A 13710-nucleotide genomic window follows, 5' to 3' on the forward strand; every position below is an offset into this window, starting at 1 on the left:
CCCACTCACTAAGCCCTGTTGCCTCTTCAGCTTCTGACACCTCCTCCTCCCAGGCTTCTCCCTCTTTTCCCTTTGACCACTCATTACCATCTCTCCACCATTCCCCAGACTCTGAGCCTTCTTCCCTCCCCAGCTGGTTCCTCCCACCATTCCTCTGCATCTACCAGTCCATGAAACTTGAGGACAGATTCCTGATGGCTGGGATCCTCTGATGGGGCACTTCTGGTTGTTCCCCATGCAACCCCTGAGGTTCAGTTGGCCATCGCTAGGGACTGAGTCTTTAGTGTGGCAGGCCAGCCCCTGTGAAGCTCCCTAGCTGTACAGGTTCGGTGGGAACCATCCTTCGCTTCCTTCAGGAGTCCCTTGAAGATTTTCTTATTTGCACAGGCGTAAAAGCCCTCCCCATCTTTTAAGTGCGAGGCCTGATGATCTGACTGCAAAAGAAAGAAACCTATTCCTTTATATTTAATTGTACAGGGGTCTTATGGAATTGATTGAGAGCTTAGCCTTTTACAATACCCAGTGAATAAGAAACGTTCCTGACAATCAATCAATGTTAGGATAATCACTCTTTATTCCCCTTCTCCCCCCCTTCCCCATCCTTCATTGTTACCTCTTTCTTTCAGGAGAAGAGGGTTCAGAAGCCAAAAATCTTTATAGACGCCACTTTTAAATTAAGCAGAAAATAGACATTGACATATTTGTTAATCTCACCTGGATCATTACCGGGGCTGGCTCGACAACACAAGGGTGGCAGACGGTCTGGAATACATGAGTGTTTGCTTCCTTAACAACTGCTGCTGTCCTGCAAAAAAAAAAAAAAAAAAAAAGATTCTTTAAAAAAAAAGCAATAGAAAACAGAAAAGAAGGCAGCACATTACTGTATTTAAAAATAATTATGGCACTAGCAGTAGCCTTCCCACACCTGATTCCTAGTGTTAGTAAAAGTCGTTGAGGTGCGCTTGGCTTATGTTAGAAGAATGTAGCAGCACAAGAGGAAAATGTAATGCTGCAATTATGAAGCATGTGCATCTCACACGTTCTCAACTCCAGCACATTTGCGTGCAGAGGTCAGTGTTGTATATTTGCACACTTTAGAATAGGTCCTGGTTCTGGGGGCTGCCTTAACCCCCCCCCCTTTCCCTGCCTTGCATCTGATCAAACCTTTCTTTCCTCTGCTCTGGTTTCCCCCCCTGCTTGTGACATGCATCTTCCAGGGAAGGGCCATGGCTCAGTGGCAGAGCATCTGCTTTGCATGCAGAAGGCCCCAGGTTCAACCCCTGGCTGCGAGAGAGCCCTGCCTGAAACCCCAGAGAGCCACTGCCAGTCAGTGTCAGCAGTACTGGTCTATTTGGTCCAATAGGCTGACTTGGTCGAAGGGACCTTCCTAGTGTTCCGGTGACTCCAGTTAAGATCTCCTGTTTCTCCCCCCCACCTCCATCATGCTCTGGCTTAAACAACTGACAGCTAGTGATGGATGAGCAAGCTCCAGCTCGCCCCACAATTAATTTGGTTTCATAAACCCCCCCACCCACCCCAGAAAAATCTGTGAAAGAGCCTCTGTCTGTCTGTCTGTGCTTTCCCCAAGAAGGTATGGGGTTTTTCCTTTAGTTTTATTCAAGCGTAGATGTCGGAACCTTCATCAACACGTGTTCCTGGGCCGCAGTGCTAGTACAATAAAATAAACGTTTCTTAAAAGCAGTAGACAAGTTGCCCACATGTCAACAAAGTGGGCCCCTGGTGAGGCTGCTTGGAGAGAGGATTTCAGATACAAGGTGCCACCACTGAAAAGTCTGTCTCTGTAGTTGGCTCCTGCCTTATCTTTTATGGTGGAAGGCATCCATGGGAGAGCTAGGGAGGCGGTCCTCAACTTTTCCAGTTCCCACTCTCTGCTCTCCAACCAAGCCTTTGTGAGTGGCGGGGTGGGGGTAGGACTGGTGACAGGGAGGGGTTGCTATAGACAGGAGAAGTGCAGTAGGCCTCATCCTTCAGCCATCAGTGACTCTTGGCATGTCCACAAGGCCTAATAATAATTGTATTATATTGTTCTTTAATGTTGTTGTTGTTGCAGACTTATAGCTAGCTGTGCGTTACCTAGAGGTCTTCAAATGACTTACATTTAAAATCATAACCTTAAATATATTGCACCATAGAAAATGTATAAAAAATCATACCAACACTTCTATACAGCATGCAAAAATCAATCCCTTCCCCCAGTAACAGCCATCGGACGCTTTGACAGCACACTGACAGTAGTACAGAATTGGCTCAATCCACCAAGGGCCATGCAGGGGAATGATAAGTCTTTACCTGGCACTGAATGGATGCTAATGATGGTGCTAGGCGAAACTCTCTGGGGTGTTTCAGACATGGGGAGCCACCACTGAAAAGGCCCTCTCCCTTGTCATCGTCCTCCCTGCCTTCCTCAGAGAAGGGGCCTAGAGAAAGGTCTCCGGGCCTTCCCTGTTGTTAATGAGACCTCCCCGAGGGACAGGCAGGGATAACTAGCCGGTAGCAAACTTGGCATAAGCCAGGCTCAATCTGAAGGGGCAGAGGGTTACTCTGAGGTTCTGAACTGACATGTATAGAGAGCAGGCGGCCTCCCTCCTCAGCGCCAAGCTGCACATGACACTTGTCATGTGTTTTTCCCCTTTGTTGCTAATTTAAATAGTGTGGTGGGCTGATTGCGTGCGCACGTATGTGTATGGTTAAGCCTTTGTGTGCCCACTGTGGTTCCAGTTGGAACTGTCCCCCCCAAAGACGTGCTATTTGCAATGGGAAGAAACATGGTGGTTATTCTTGCTTTCCCCAGTATGGCCCCCAGGAGAAATGGCTCCAGTGCACGAGCCAGCTCAGCTTCTGTCTGGCTTCATTCCAAGGTGCACATACAATGTTAAATGCAAATTCCAGCATTAGATTCCAGCCATAGTCGAGTGTGGCTAAACTTATTAAAACCCTCATTGGATCAAAGGGCACACAGTCAAATCTATCAGCACCCTGCTTTGAGCTGTCCATGGTGCTAGCTCTGAGTGGGCCTTGTAGCCAAACGCATTGCAGTGAGCTGCCCATAGTGCTGCCTTTATGGGTCATCATTCATACATGTTGCACTGAGCATAGCGCTGTTTCTAACCTGGCCCTGTATTTCTGATTTTAATTTATAGACCAGTTAAAAACAATTGCACATGTGAAAACAGTTAAAAGTAGTTCTGATGCAGATGCAGCGTGAGATGAAAAAAATCAACTGAATGCATGTACTTTGACATTCAGATCCCAGTTTGATTGGAGGTTATTTAACTCATTGGGTTCTTTTTCTTGGGGCTGGGTAGATACTGGTTCAGCCCGGAAATGCAGACCTAATCTCCTGAAAGCAGGGGTGGGAAGCCTGTGGCTCTCCAGGTGTTGCTTGATGAGGCAGGTGGGAGTTCCACCACATCTGGAGCTTATATAACTCAGAGGTCAGAATTTTCTGAATGAAGCAGTCGGGATTGGCTAACAGGGATATGTGTGTGCTTCTTTCTTGTCCCACACAGATCCTTGTGCTTCGCCCAAGAATGCTGTTCTCTGTCCCTCCAACTCATTTCATCTCCTTATCATCTGTCCTTCAGTTCCTTCCCCACAACCCTACTCTGTAGCTTGGAAATTCAAAATCTAGATCTTGGAAGCACCATAGATTATGGCATGTGAAGCTGCGATCTCTGTAGATTTGCATGCATTTTATAAATGCAGTCTGCCCTCTCGCTCTCTCTCTGTGTGATTGACTCTGCTCCGATTCTGTATCAGAACTATTGGGTTGGATAGCAGGACACTTAACTGGCCAAGGATATAATGGTGTGAAAATGAGGGGCTCTTGGGGCTCTTGGGACCTTCTGCCTATTTTTCTTCAGGGCCTTGGGACATCTACAGTGTCTCAGTATCTTCTGTGCTTTTTTTCTTCTGTGCCTTGGGATCTCTGAGGTCTTGAGCTCGCTTATTCGCCTGTGAGGGAACCCGAGTAAATACTTGTTTCTAAGCTGTAGGGGTGGAGGAGCTGAGAGTGGTTTTTTTTGTTCCCCGTGGCTTGTTCCTTCTGCTTCTTTTTCTCTCTCTTCTCCCCTGCGGTCTCTGACAGGTATCCTTTTGTTCTTGTTGTTGTTTGATTTCAGGCACCCCGGAGCTAAGTCCAGCTGAGCGGAAGGAACTAGAGACCAAGCTGAAGGAACGGGAGGAATTCCTAATTCCCATTTACCATCAGGTAGCAGTGCAGTTTGCTGACTTGCACGACACGCCCGGCCGGATGCAGGAGAAGGGTGTCATTACGGTAAGTACGATGAATCCTTTTCTTGCTGCTGCTGCTGTCAAAAGCTCCGGCGTGTGCAGACATCCTTTGAATGGTCACTGAGGAGGTCCTCACAGCCCCAAATTTCAAAGAAGCAGGGATGGGTGGGGGGAGCTGTGGCCAGCCATGATTTATACTAACCATGCGGCATTAATATTAAAAATTTTGGAAAGGAAAAGAGTGTTTCAAGCAACCTTGGGGATATTATCCCTAGCAACGCTTAGGAAAGAGTTTGCAATCTAGAGGGAGCAGGGACTCAAACTCCTTTGGCATCAGATGTGAACATGAATATAGCAAGTTGCCTGATACCATTGGTCCACAAAGTGCCCTCCCTGCGGAACGCCCTCCCGTCAGATGTCATGGAGATATTATATAACCTTCTATAGACATCTGAAGGCAGCCCTGGGAAGCTTTCAATGTGTCATGTTCTGTTGTGTTTCTGTATATTCCGTAGGAAGCTGCCCAGAGTGACTGAGGCAACCCACTCAGATGGGTGGGGTACAAAAAATTCTTCTTCTTCTTGCCTACATTGACTGGCATTGGCTGTCCAGGGTTACAGACAGGGGACATTCCCATTGGGGATTGAACCCAGGGCCTTCTCTCTCTCAGGTCGTATTTCATAGAATTGTAGAACTGAAGAGCTGGTAGAGGCCACAAGGGTCCTCTACTCCAACCCCCTGCAATGCAGGAATCTTTTGCCCAACATGAGGTTTGAACCCACGACTTTTGAGATCAAGAGTCTCATGCTCTACCAAGGTGGTTGGGGCCGCACAACTGTCATCACAATGACCTGTGACTTTACCTACTCCATACCTGCTGGAGGGCAGGGAGGTATGTCTTGGCTAAGCAGACTCATGGGCCCAATGGGGAGGCCTGGTGGTTTAAGTTAGGCCCACGGACCAGAGGTTCCCCCTCTCTTGCATTAGTATGTGTGTATGGGGAGTTTCACAGAACTCTAGCCCAATGGTTGCCATTAATTTGATTTTGAATTGATTTTAGAATGAGTTGATTTTAGAATGCATTTTAATTAATCAATTGGGATTTTATGTGAATTGTGTTGCTTTTGTTGTTGTTGGCCGCTCTGAGCCCGGCTTCGGCTGGGGAGGGCGGGATATAAATAAAATAATAATAATAATAATAATAATAAATAATTCACCACGTCCATTGCAACTCATCACCTGCCCCCCCCCCCACTCTATGCACACAGGATATTCTGGAGTGGAAAACATCCCGCACTTTCTTTTACTGGAGGCTCCGGCGCCTTCTCCTTGAGGACCTGGTCAAGAAGAAAATCCATGATGCCAACCCAGAACTGACAGATGGCCAGATCCAAGCCATGCTAAGACGCTGGTTTGTGGAAGTTGAGGGCACGGTCAAGGTAAATATGAACGCATACCTTTTTGTGGCTTGCATCCAGCCCACATTTGGAAGGTCTTGCCTTTACAGTCCTCCTTCATGGATATAAAGTGAATGTGTGGGGTCAAAGCCTGGCAGATTCCTACAAGCTGAGGTAGGGGTGATGGGGAGCTGTGTAGAATTTCCAGTGGTCTGCAGACAAGCGGAAATCTCCTTTCTCTGCCCCCTCACAGCTAACAAAGTCAGAAGAAGTTTATGCAAAATAGGCAGAGTTAGGCGATGAGATTTGCATCTTTTACATGTTTGGGAGAATTGTTTATCTCTTGGTGTGTTCCCTATTCAATTTGGACACCTCTTTACGATACCGAAACCAAATTCTGTGTGGCGGTTTCTAAAATAAAGGAGCAGGGTTTTGTCAGCGCCTAGATATCAGTGGGTTTTGAATCAAGATGGCAGGCCGAACCTTTCAAAAGTGAGCAGATTTGAACCACTGATTTAAAGAACGCACTGATTTCATTTTGGGGAGGGAGGTCCTTGAATTCCTGAGAAACACCAGGTGCTTCCGCCAAGTAATTTGTACAAAGCAAAAGAATTCAGCTGGTCCACAAGGCAGAATTTGGTGGACTCAATCCAGGTTAGACCTCATTCTTCCCGAGAAACGTGTCTGGGATGCAGACAGGGGTGGAGCACTTCCCCGAACAAAAAACTCCATTTCTCTCCACATGGAAAACAAAGATGTGGGGTGGGAGAGTTCTGTGGTAAACATCTTCAGTCTGGTTTATGCCTCATTTTGCCCAGCGAGTAGATTCTAAAGGTACAGAGGGATCTTCTATCACAGTTCAGCTTTTCTGCCAAGAACTGACACATTAGATGCTTAGGAGCATTTTCCTTGAAGCAGTTGAATTTTGGGAGGCCTCACTCATCCTACTCTACTACTGTACTTATTTCTGCCTCTTTCCAAAAGGAACATCTTCGTGATCCTTCTCTTTATTTTAACCTGTCCAAGAGAGCTTGTTGTGTTCACTTCTCTCTCCCCTCACATCATGAACCTCATTCTCTGTTTTCAACCTTGGTTATATTTTATGCTGGACAGTCTCTACAGCTGCTGCTCCTTTGTCACAGACGTGCTGTTACGCCCTTCCTGTTCTGTGACTTGAAGGGCAGTTGAGATACATAGATTCATATCTCCTCTGAAGTGCTCTGGGGCGCTGGAAGAGAAAAATATATTTGGGGAAGGGGGAAATCACACACACACACACACACACACACACACACCCTCTGGAGGGCTCCAAGCTTTTGAAGGTAGTGTCTGAGCATATTTCTCTCTCTCTTTTTTTTTTAAAGAAAAAAAAAGGCAGGCATCTAGTTAGCTAATACATTACACCAATCAAGGAGAGTTATCTTAAGCCACAATTAATCTGCTCCCTGGCATATGTTGATAGGAGAGCATCATGCTGTTTCTTAATTAAAGGCAAACGGATTAAAAATGATTAATAAGAGTATTAAATATTCGCCTAAACTAAAAGTGTTGGGATTCTCGCGCAAATCCTGGCTTTACCCAGGTCTGCAAAGTGGCAGGCGTTTGCAGTGTGGATAGGAGGTGGCGGTGCTGGGATGGGATGGGAAGCGGTGGGAGAGGGAGGAAGGAATTTCTTCCTCATTGGCTTGTGAACACATTGATTTGTATGCGGGGGAGCATCGCTGTTGCGTCTGGGGGTCGGAGCAGCCGGCTGTGGCTGCAGGTTTAAAATAAGAATAATTGCAAATAACGTGGCAACCGTCGCAATTTTATTATTTCCTGCCATCACAGGATTTTAATAGATTTCGTCAGGAGAGTCCTGAACAAGAAGTTTACACCTTAGGTTAAAATTTGCCTCCTGATTTAATTGATTAGTGGAGCTGAGCTTACACGGAGGTATCCATGCCCTCACCTTTCCGTCTGCCAAATTTGATGGGGGGGGGGGAAGAAACTTTAGGTTGGGTCATTCACACAAGCAGATAGTTTGCCTTTTCTAGATGAAAAACCTGTAGCTCTTTCTCATAGAAGACAGCAAGCAACTGACACAAGCACCGTTCTGCAGAATACATCTGAAGGATGCATCAAAATCAGTGACAACCCAATCTTTTAAATCTCAGCCTTCCATAATACTGATTGGGTTTGAACTTGTACGTTTTTGCAGCTCTTGTGGCAATGTTCTAGATTCCTAGAATACGACCTTTTAATAACTGACAGTAGCTTTAGTAAGTTCAAGTATAATATGTATCTCAAAAATGAGAAAAAGTCCTTACTTATATTTGCTTTTAAAAGGTAATATGCAAATTTACTTTAATATAGGTCAGCTGATTAATCACCAACCACCACAAAATTAGTTGGTTGTCAGACCCCATTATAATTGATTTATGCAATATTTTCAAATGTGGCACGTATTTGGTAATAAGCGTTACCTTTTAAAAAATTATTTACACTTAACCTGCTTGCTTTTGCACTATCAAGCCACTCAAGGTGGCTCATAGCCAGCAGGTAAAAAAAAAAAAGCACAATACAGTATTGTAAAGCATTATAAAATGACAGGACTGAGCCAAAATAGAGCAGGGCATTTTTTGCAACAATTTTTAACCTGTGCAAAAAAAAGAAAAGGTAACACACAGACACACCCTTGGCATTTTGGGGAGGTGGTTACAAACATGAAGCTGCTCCCCCAATGTCCATTCAGATGGCAACAGCATCTACCCCTTCCCTTTAACCTTGTGATGCCTGTGGTTATGCTTCATACTCCATAACAGGCATAGGCAAACTCGGCCCTCCAGATGTTTTGGGACTACAATTCCCATCATCCCTGACCACTGGTCCTGTTAGCTAAGGATGATGGGAGTTGCAGTCCCAAAACATCTGGAGGGCCAAGTTTGCCTATGCCTGCTCTATAAGCCTGTGCTGATGGTCTAGTAGAGAGCATCTGTCTTGCATGCATGCAGAAGGTCCTAGGCTCATTCCCCAGCATCTCCTGGTAGGGCTTGGAGAAACTCCTGCCTGAAACTCTGGTGAGCCGCTGCCAGCCAGTGTAGACAACACTGAGATAGATGGACCATTGATCTGACCCAGTGTAAAGCAGCTTCCTCTGTTCGTCATACTCCATCCCTCTCCCCGACACCATTCTGGGCGCTGGTGCCACCACTGAAAAGTCCTGTCCTTAGAGCAGGAATGGGGGGAACCACTGGCCCTCCAGGAGACTCAGTGTGGCGTAGTGGTTAGAGTGATGGATTAGGACCTGGGAGACCACGGTTCAAATCCCCACTCAGCCCATGAGGCTCACTGGGAGACCTTGGAGCCAGTCATTCACTCTTGACCTAACCTACCACACAGGGTTGTTGTGAGGATGAAATGGGGAAGAGAAATACGTACGCCACCTTGAGCTCCTTGGAGGAAAGTGGGATCTAAGTGTCATGAGCAGATCAAACAGACAGATGTAGCTGGACTCCAGATCGCATCAGCCCCAGACCGAAGGGACAGCGGTGAGGAGTTGTAGTCGGGCAACATCTGGGAGCCACATTGCCTTGGAGAGTAATTTCCTTGCCTGTAGGGTGGCACCCAGAACAGTGCTGATGGTGATAATATTCTTTATGAGAAGACCCTACCTAAAGTATCCTAAACTCACTATAGGTGAGCAGGAAGAGAGAGAGAAATTGTGTATGTGCTCTGTGCCAGACATGTGGCCAGCTGAGCTTTTCGGAGCCAGAAGAATTTTCCAAGATCAGTGCAGTGCAGTATTTAAATCAAGGCCTTCCCAGGGAATGCTGTTCAAGAGCCAGGCCTTGAGCCTCCAAATTAGCCTTCCTAATAACCCTGCCAGAGGGCCACCCATTGTTCCTAGTTAGGGGAAGCTGAGGCTGAGAGATGATTTTAATTCAACCTGCCAAGGCTTTCTCTGCAGCTTGTTAGGAAAAGCACCCTCAGTTGTCAGAGCCTTGCTTGCAATTTTGGGAGCAGTGAAAATCAAGATCTCTCCATCTCTCCCTCAATATAAATACTGCAGTTGGTCCAAGAAGCACCCCGGCCAGCCCTGTATTGGCGCCATGAGGTTTCACCATATATTTAGAGCGATTGTAACCACCAAAAAAGAGGCTTGCACATAATTAAAGCCAAGATAGTTCCCTGCTTACAGGCTTACAATCTAAAAGTCATGACACAAAAGGAAAAAGGGACAGGGAAGGAGGAGCAGGCACAAATTCTTAATGTTAGCGGTTCTTAGTTACACCGTCCAGCCATTATTACCTGAAATTTCTAAAGCAGCAGTTTTGCAAGAGATCAGGCAAAAAATTATTTAAATGGAGAACCTGGGATCACTCATGTGCTGAGCATTTACTTAACCACTCAACTGTGGCTTCTCTCTCTCCCTCCCTCTCTTTTTAATGATGCTTCCAACCATCATAGCAGAGAAATGTTTCAATAGCAACCTAATACTGAAACAAAGCAAGGGGTTCTGCTATAAAAAAAACTTCAGTCCATTCCTTGCCCCAACCCCAAAGTTGGATTTGTTTTTGAGATCCATATATAAAAACTTTTCCCTTTTATATTATGGATAATTTATTTTTCTATTTTTGCGGAGTACAATGCATTTACAACTTGTGGGCCATACTGTCGCTGGACTCCTTAGAATTTCTGTGGCTTATTTAAAAAAGAATGCAGAATAGAACCCTCATGGCTGTATTAATTTGTTTTAAATGTGCCAAACACAAGACGTTTGATGAGAAAAACCCAAGTTCATTATGGTTGAGCTGGGCCTCTTTTTTTTTAGCTGTATGCTTGAGAATGACAGGGGCAGGGGGGGAATTATTTTACTCGCTACGTTTCCCGATAGCCAAGGAATTAAGAGCTAAATTTGTAACTCGGCTCCTAATGCTCTTTACGTTTTGTTACGGCTTCTAGCTAAGCGACTAAAACCATTACACACAACCCGGGGTGGTGGTATAATCCCAACCGCTGTAGCATTTGGCATACGCCATATAAAGTATGTGGCTAAAGTGGTCCTCTGTGTGGTTCGCCCCTTTTCCTCTTTGCCTTTTGGCTGCGATTCACGAGTGAAAAAGAGCAGGACTCTTAAGGCTCCTTTTGACGCATCCCCATGGCCAAAAGGGTGCTTCTCTGGGAGTGAGGCTCAAGCCTGTGTGAGGTTTTTGGGGTTTTTTGCAGGTTTGCTTGCCTCCTGGCCATGGGCTTGCCCCTCCAAGGAGCGCGCCAGCTGTTTGCAGCCCTTAAGCCGCCGAGATACTTCATCTCTGATTTTTTTTGACACGACCGCCTATTAAATCATGATGCGGAATTCATTGTCATTCCGACTTTGACTTGGTTAGCGATATAACTGAGAAGGATAGTGCACCTTTAAATGATGAGCTTTTGTGTTTAATTACCCAAATAAAATGACATAAATATGAATGAGCGCTAATGGTGGTACTTGGGGTTTTTTTTCTCTCTCCTCCGGAAACCATTAACGATTCTTAAATGATTTGTAAAGAAAATGAGAGGCAGAGGGAAGCTAGGAGAGAAGGCTATTAGGCTTCTAACACACTCCTGAATGATTATGTAGTCAACTACCTAGCAAATACTGAGCTAAATGATCTTGCCTCCTCCCTTCATCAAAAAAATTTTTTTTTAAAAAAAATTGCTGCTGAGGTTTTTGTTGTGGTTGACCTCTCTTGTAATCGTCATTGCTTCTAAAATAGGGGGTTAGGTTTCCTTGACTGGTTTTACAAGCAGGAGGCACAGAATTCTACTTGTTTTTCTTTAAAAAAAATAAAATTCCCATTTCTTGCTTGCTTGCAGTACTAATGTGGACTAGTAACTTGCTTACCATAAAGCTGCATTTTGGAGGGCAAAGCAGAAATGACTGGATATTGCTGCTTTAGTATAGTTAAAGCTACATACGAGGCTTCTTCACTTTCCCTACATGAGTGACATTAATTTTTCAAGTTGGCGTACTGGTCGGGCTGTGGTGCCCATCCTCAGAGGAGGCAGCCTGTTGTGTCTCTGCATGATTATGTGCTCTGTTCCTCCTTCTAATCAGCCTCCCCTGAGAGCAGATAATACTGCTGCATCGGTCGCTCCCAATAGAAAGAGGCATCCCTCTGAGGAGGCCTGTGCATAACAGGGACTCATGCAGAAACAGAGGATAAGCCCAGCAGAGGAGAAAGGCTTGTCCTCAGAGTAGCTCACCTCCCATCACTTTCTGTGGGGCTGCATGATGGAGGCTTATTGTGGAACAGGCCCTGCTCACACACCTTTTCCATACCATCCGCACCATGTCTCAAAATGCCAGCCTGCAACTTCTTTGACATTCTGTCTGGATTTTCTCTTACTGCTGAAAATCCATTAAGAACCACCAACCTGTTAGAGATCTGCGATTGTGCCTAGTGTGGAAGCTCATTAGCACATTTTTGGGTGGTTTGTCACGTGTGAGAGAAGACATTTCAGTGGACATTTCCGTATTGCTACAGCCTTACTTCCTTTTGCTGCTTGCCTGGGTATGACAGGCATTTTGTTTCTGGTGCCCCCAAGACTAAAAGCTTTCCTGTTTCCACTAGTTTTTGCAGGCAGCAAATCGATCACTGAGCTGCAGCTTTTCCCTCTGTCGCTGATAGCCAAAGTGGTGCTCTCCAACATTTTTTCAACTCCAGCTCCCATCATCCTCAGCCCACAGGGATGATGGGTGTTGTAGTCCAGCCACCTTGGCTACCCCAGCTCTGATTCATGCTGAGTGGTTCTTGCTTGCCTAATTAAATGAGGGTGGAGAGCAGCAGGCAGGGACAGAAACCTAAGAAGCTGCCTTACACCAAGGCAAGGCACTGATCCATCTAGCTCAGTACTGTGTACACTGACTGGCAGCAGCTCTCCAGGGATTCTGGAAGGAATCTTTCTCAGCTGTACCTGGAGATGCTATTGGGGATTGAAACTGGGGCCTTCTGCATGCAAAGCATGTCTGGTACCACTGAGCAAGATTCTAGTCCTCTTGATTCTAAACTTAGTGTTGTTGGAAGTTGCCTTGTTAGCGTATACAGTGGTACCTCTGGTTACGTACTTAATTCGTTCTGGAGGACTGTTCTTAACCTGAAGCGCCACTTTAGCTAATGGGGCCTCCTGCCACCGCTGCGCTGCTGCTGCACGATTTCTGTTCTCATCCTGAAGCAAAGTTCTTAACCCGAGGTACTATTTCTGGGTTAGCAAAGTCTGTAACCTGAAGCGTATGTAACCCGAGGTACCACTGTAGTGTATGTATGCAGCAGCAGAAGTTCAGGATGTCTTTCTCAGCCCTGCCTGGGGGGTGCCACAGATGGAATCTGGGACTTTGGGCAGCTGCTCCACCCCCAAGCTGGTCTATAGACCCCCTTATTGCCATTGACTTGGGCCAGTTAAGGAAACAAGGCCTGTTTTCTCTCCTCTTGGTAGGCGTACTTGTGGGATAACAACAAAGACCTGGTGGAATGGCTGGAGAAGCAGCTGACCGAGGAAGAAGGTGCCCGCTCAGTGGTGGATGAAAACATCAAATACATCTCTCGGGACTACATCCTCAAGCAGATACGGAGGTAAGGCGGCAACTGTAAAGGGGACATTGGCCAGCTCTGGAGGAGAGCACCACATTCTGTACAAATGGCCTGGTTCACACACCACGGTAAGCCCAACTCTGGTTTACTGCAGGGACAGGGAACCTTTTTGAGTCTGAGGGCCATGTTCCCTCCTGGTCAACCTTTCATCAGTGTTGGATTGGGGGTAGAGGCAAAAGCTTGCAGAGCAATGGACGCAAACCTTTGCAGAGTGAGCTAGTTTCTAGACATGCTCCTCTCTCTCTCCCCCATGCAGGCAATTGGGAGACATCATCAAGGCAAAAAAACCCAAGCAGGGTTCAGAAGCAGGGCCAGCGAGAGTTTGCCCCCCCCCCCCAAGCCTGAGATTTACCAGGGGTGTGCAGGGAGCTTTTAGCAGTTTTGCTGCCCCTCTCGTCAAGCTGGCTTGTGGTTAAACTCCTCCCTAACCACAAACTGTAGCCAAG

The 13710-nt window shown here is 46.2% G+C and overlaps 1 protein-coding gene across 9 annotated transcripts in view; it reads left to right on the forward strand.

Annotated features, from left to right (window-relative positions):
- ACACA (acetyl-CoA carboxylase alpha) overlaps positions 1-13710 on the forward strand; it is a 187110-nt gene that overhangs the window by 167174 nt on the left and 6226 nt on the right. For all 9 annotated transcript variants that reach the window (XM_083714255.1, XM_083714256.1, XM_083714258.1 and 6 more), the window contains 3 exons: positions 4143-4297; positions 5523-5693; positions 13110-13246. In XM_083714255.1, coding sequence (XP_083570381.1) covers positions 4143-4297; positions 5523-5693; positions 13110-13246 — 463 coding nt within the window. The remainder of the gene's footprint in view (positions 1-4142; positions 4298-5522; positions 5694-13109; positions 13247-13710) is intronic.

Source organism: Podarcis gaigeae (genome assembly GCF_964106915.1).
Source record: "Podarcis gaigeae genome assembly, chromosome: 15".
In the NCBI taxonomy this organism is placed as follows: Eukaryota; Metazoa; Chordata; class Lepidosauria; order Squamata; family Lacertidae; genus Podarcis; species Podarcis gaigeae.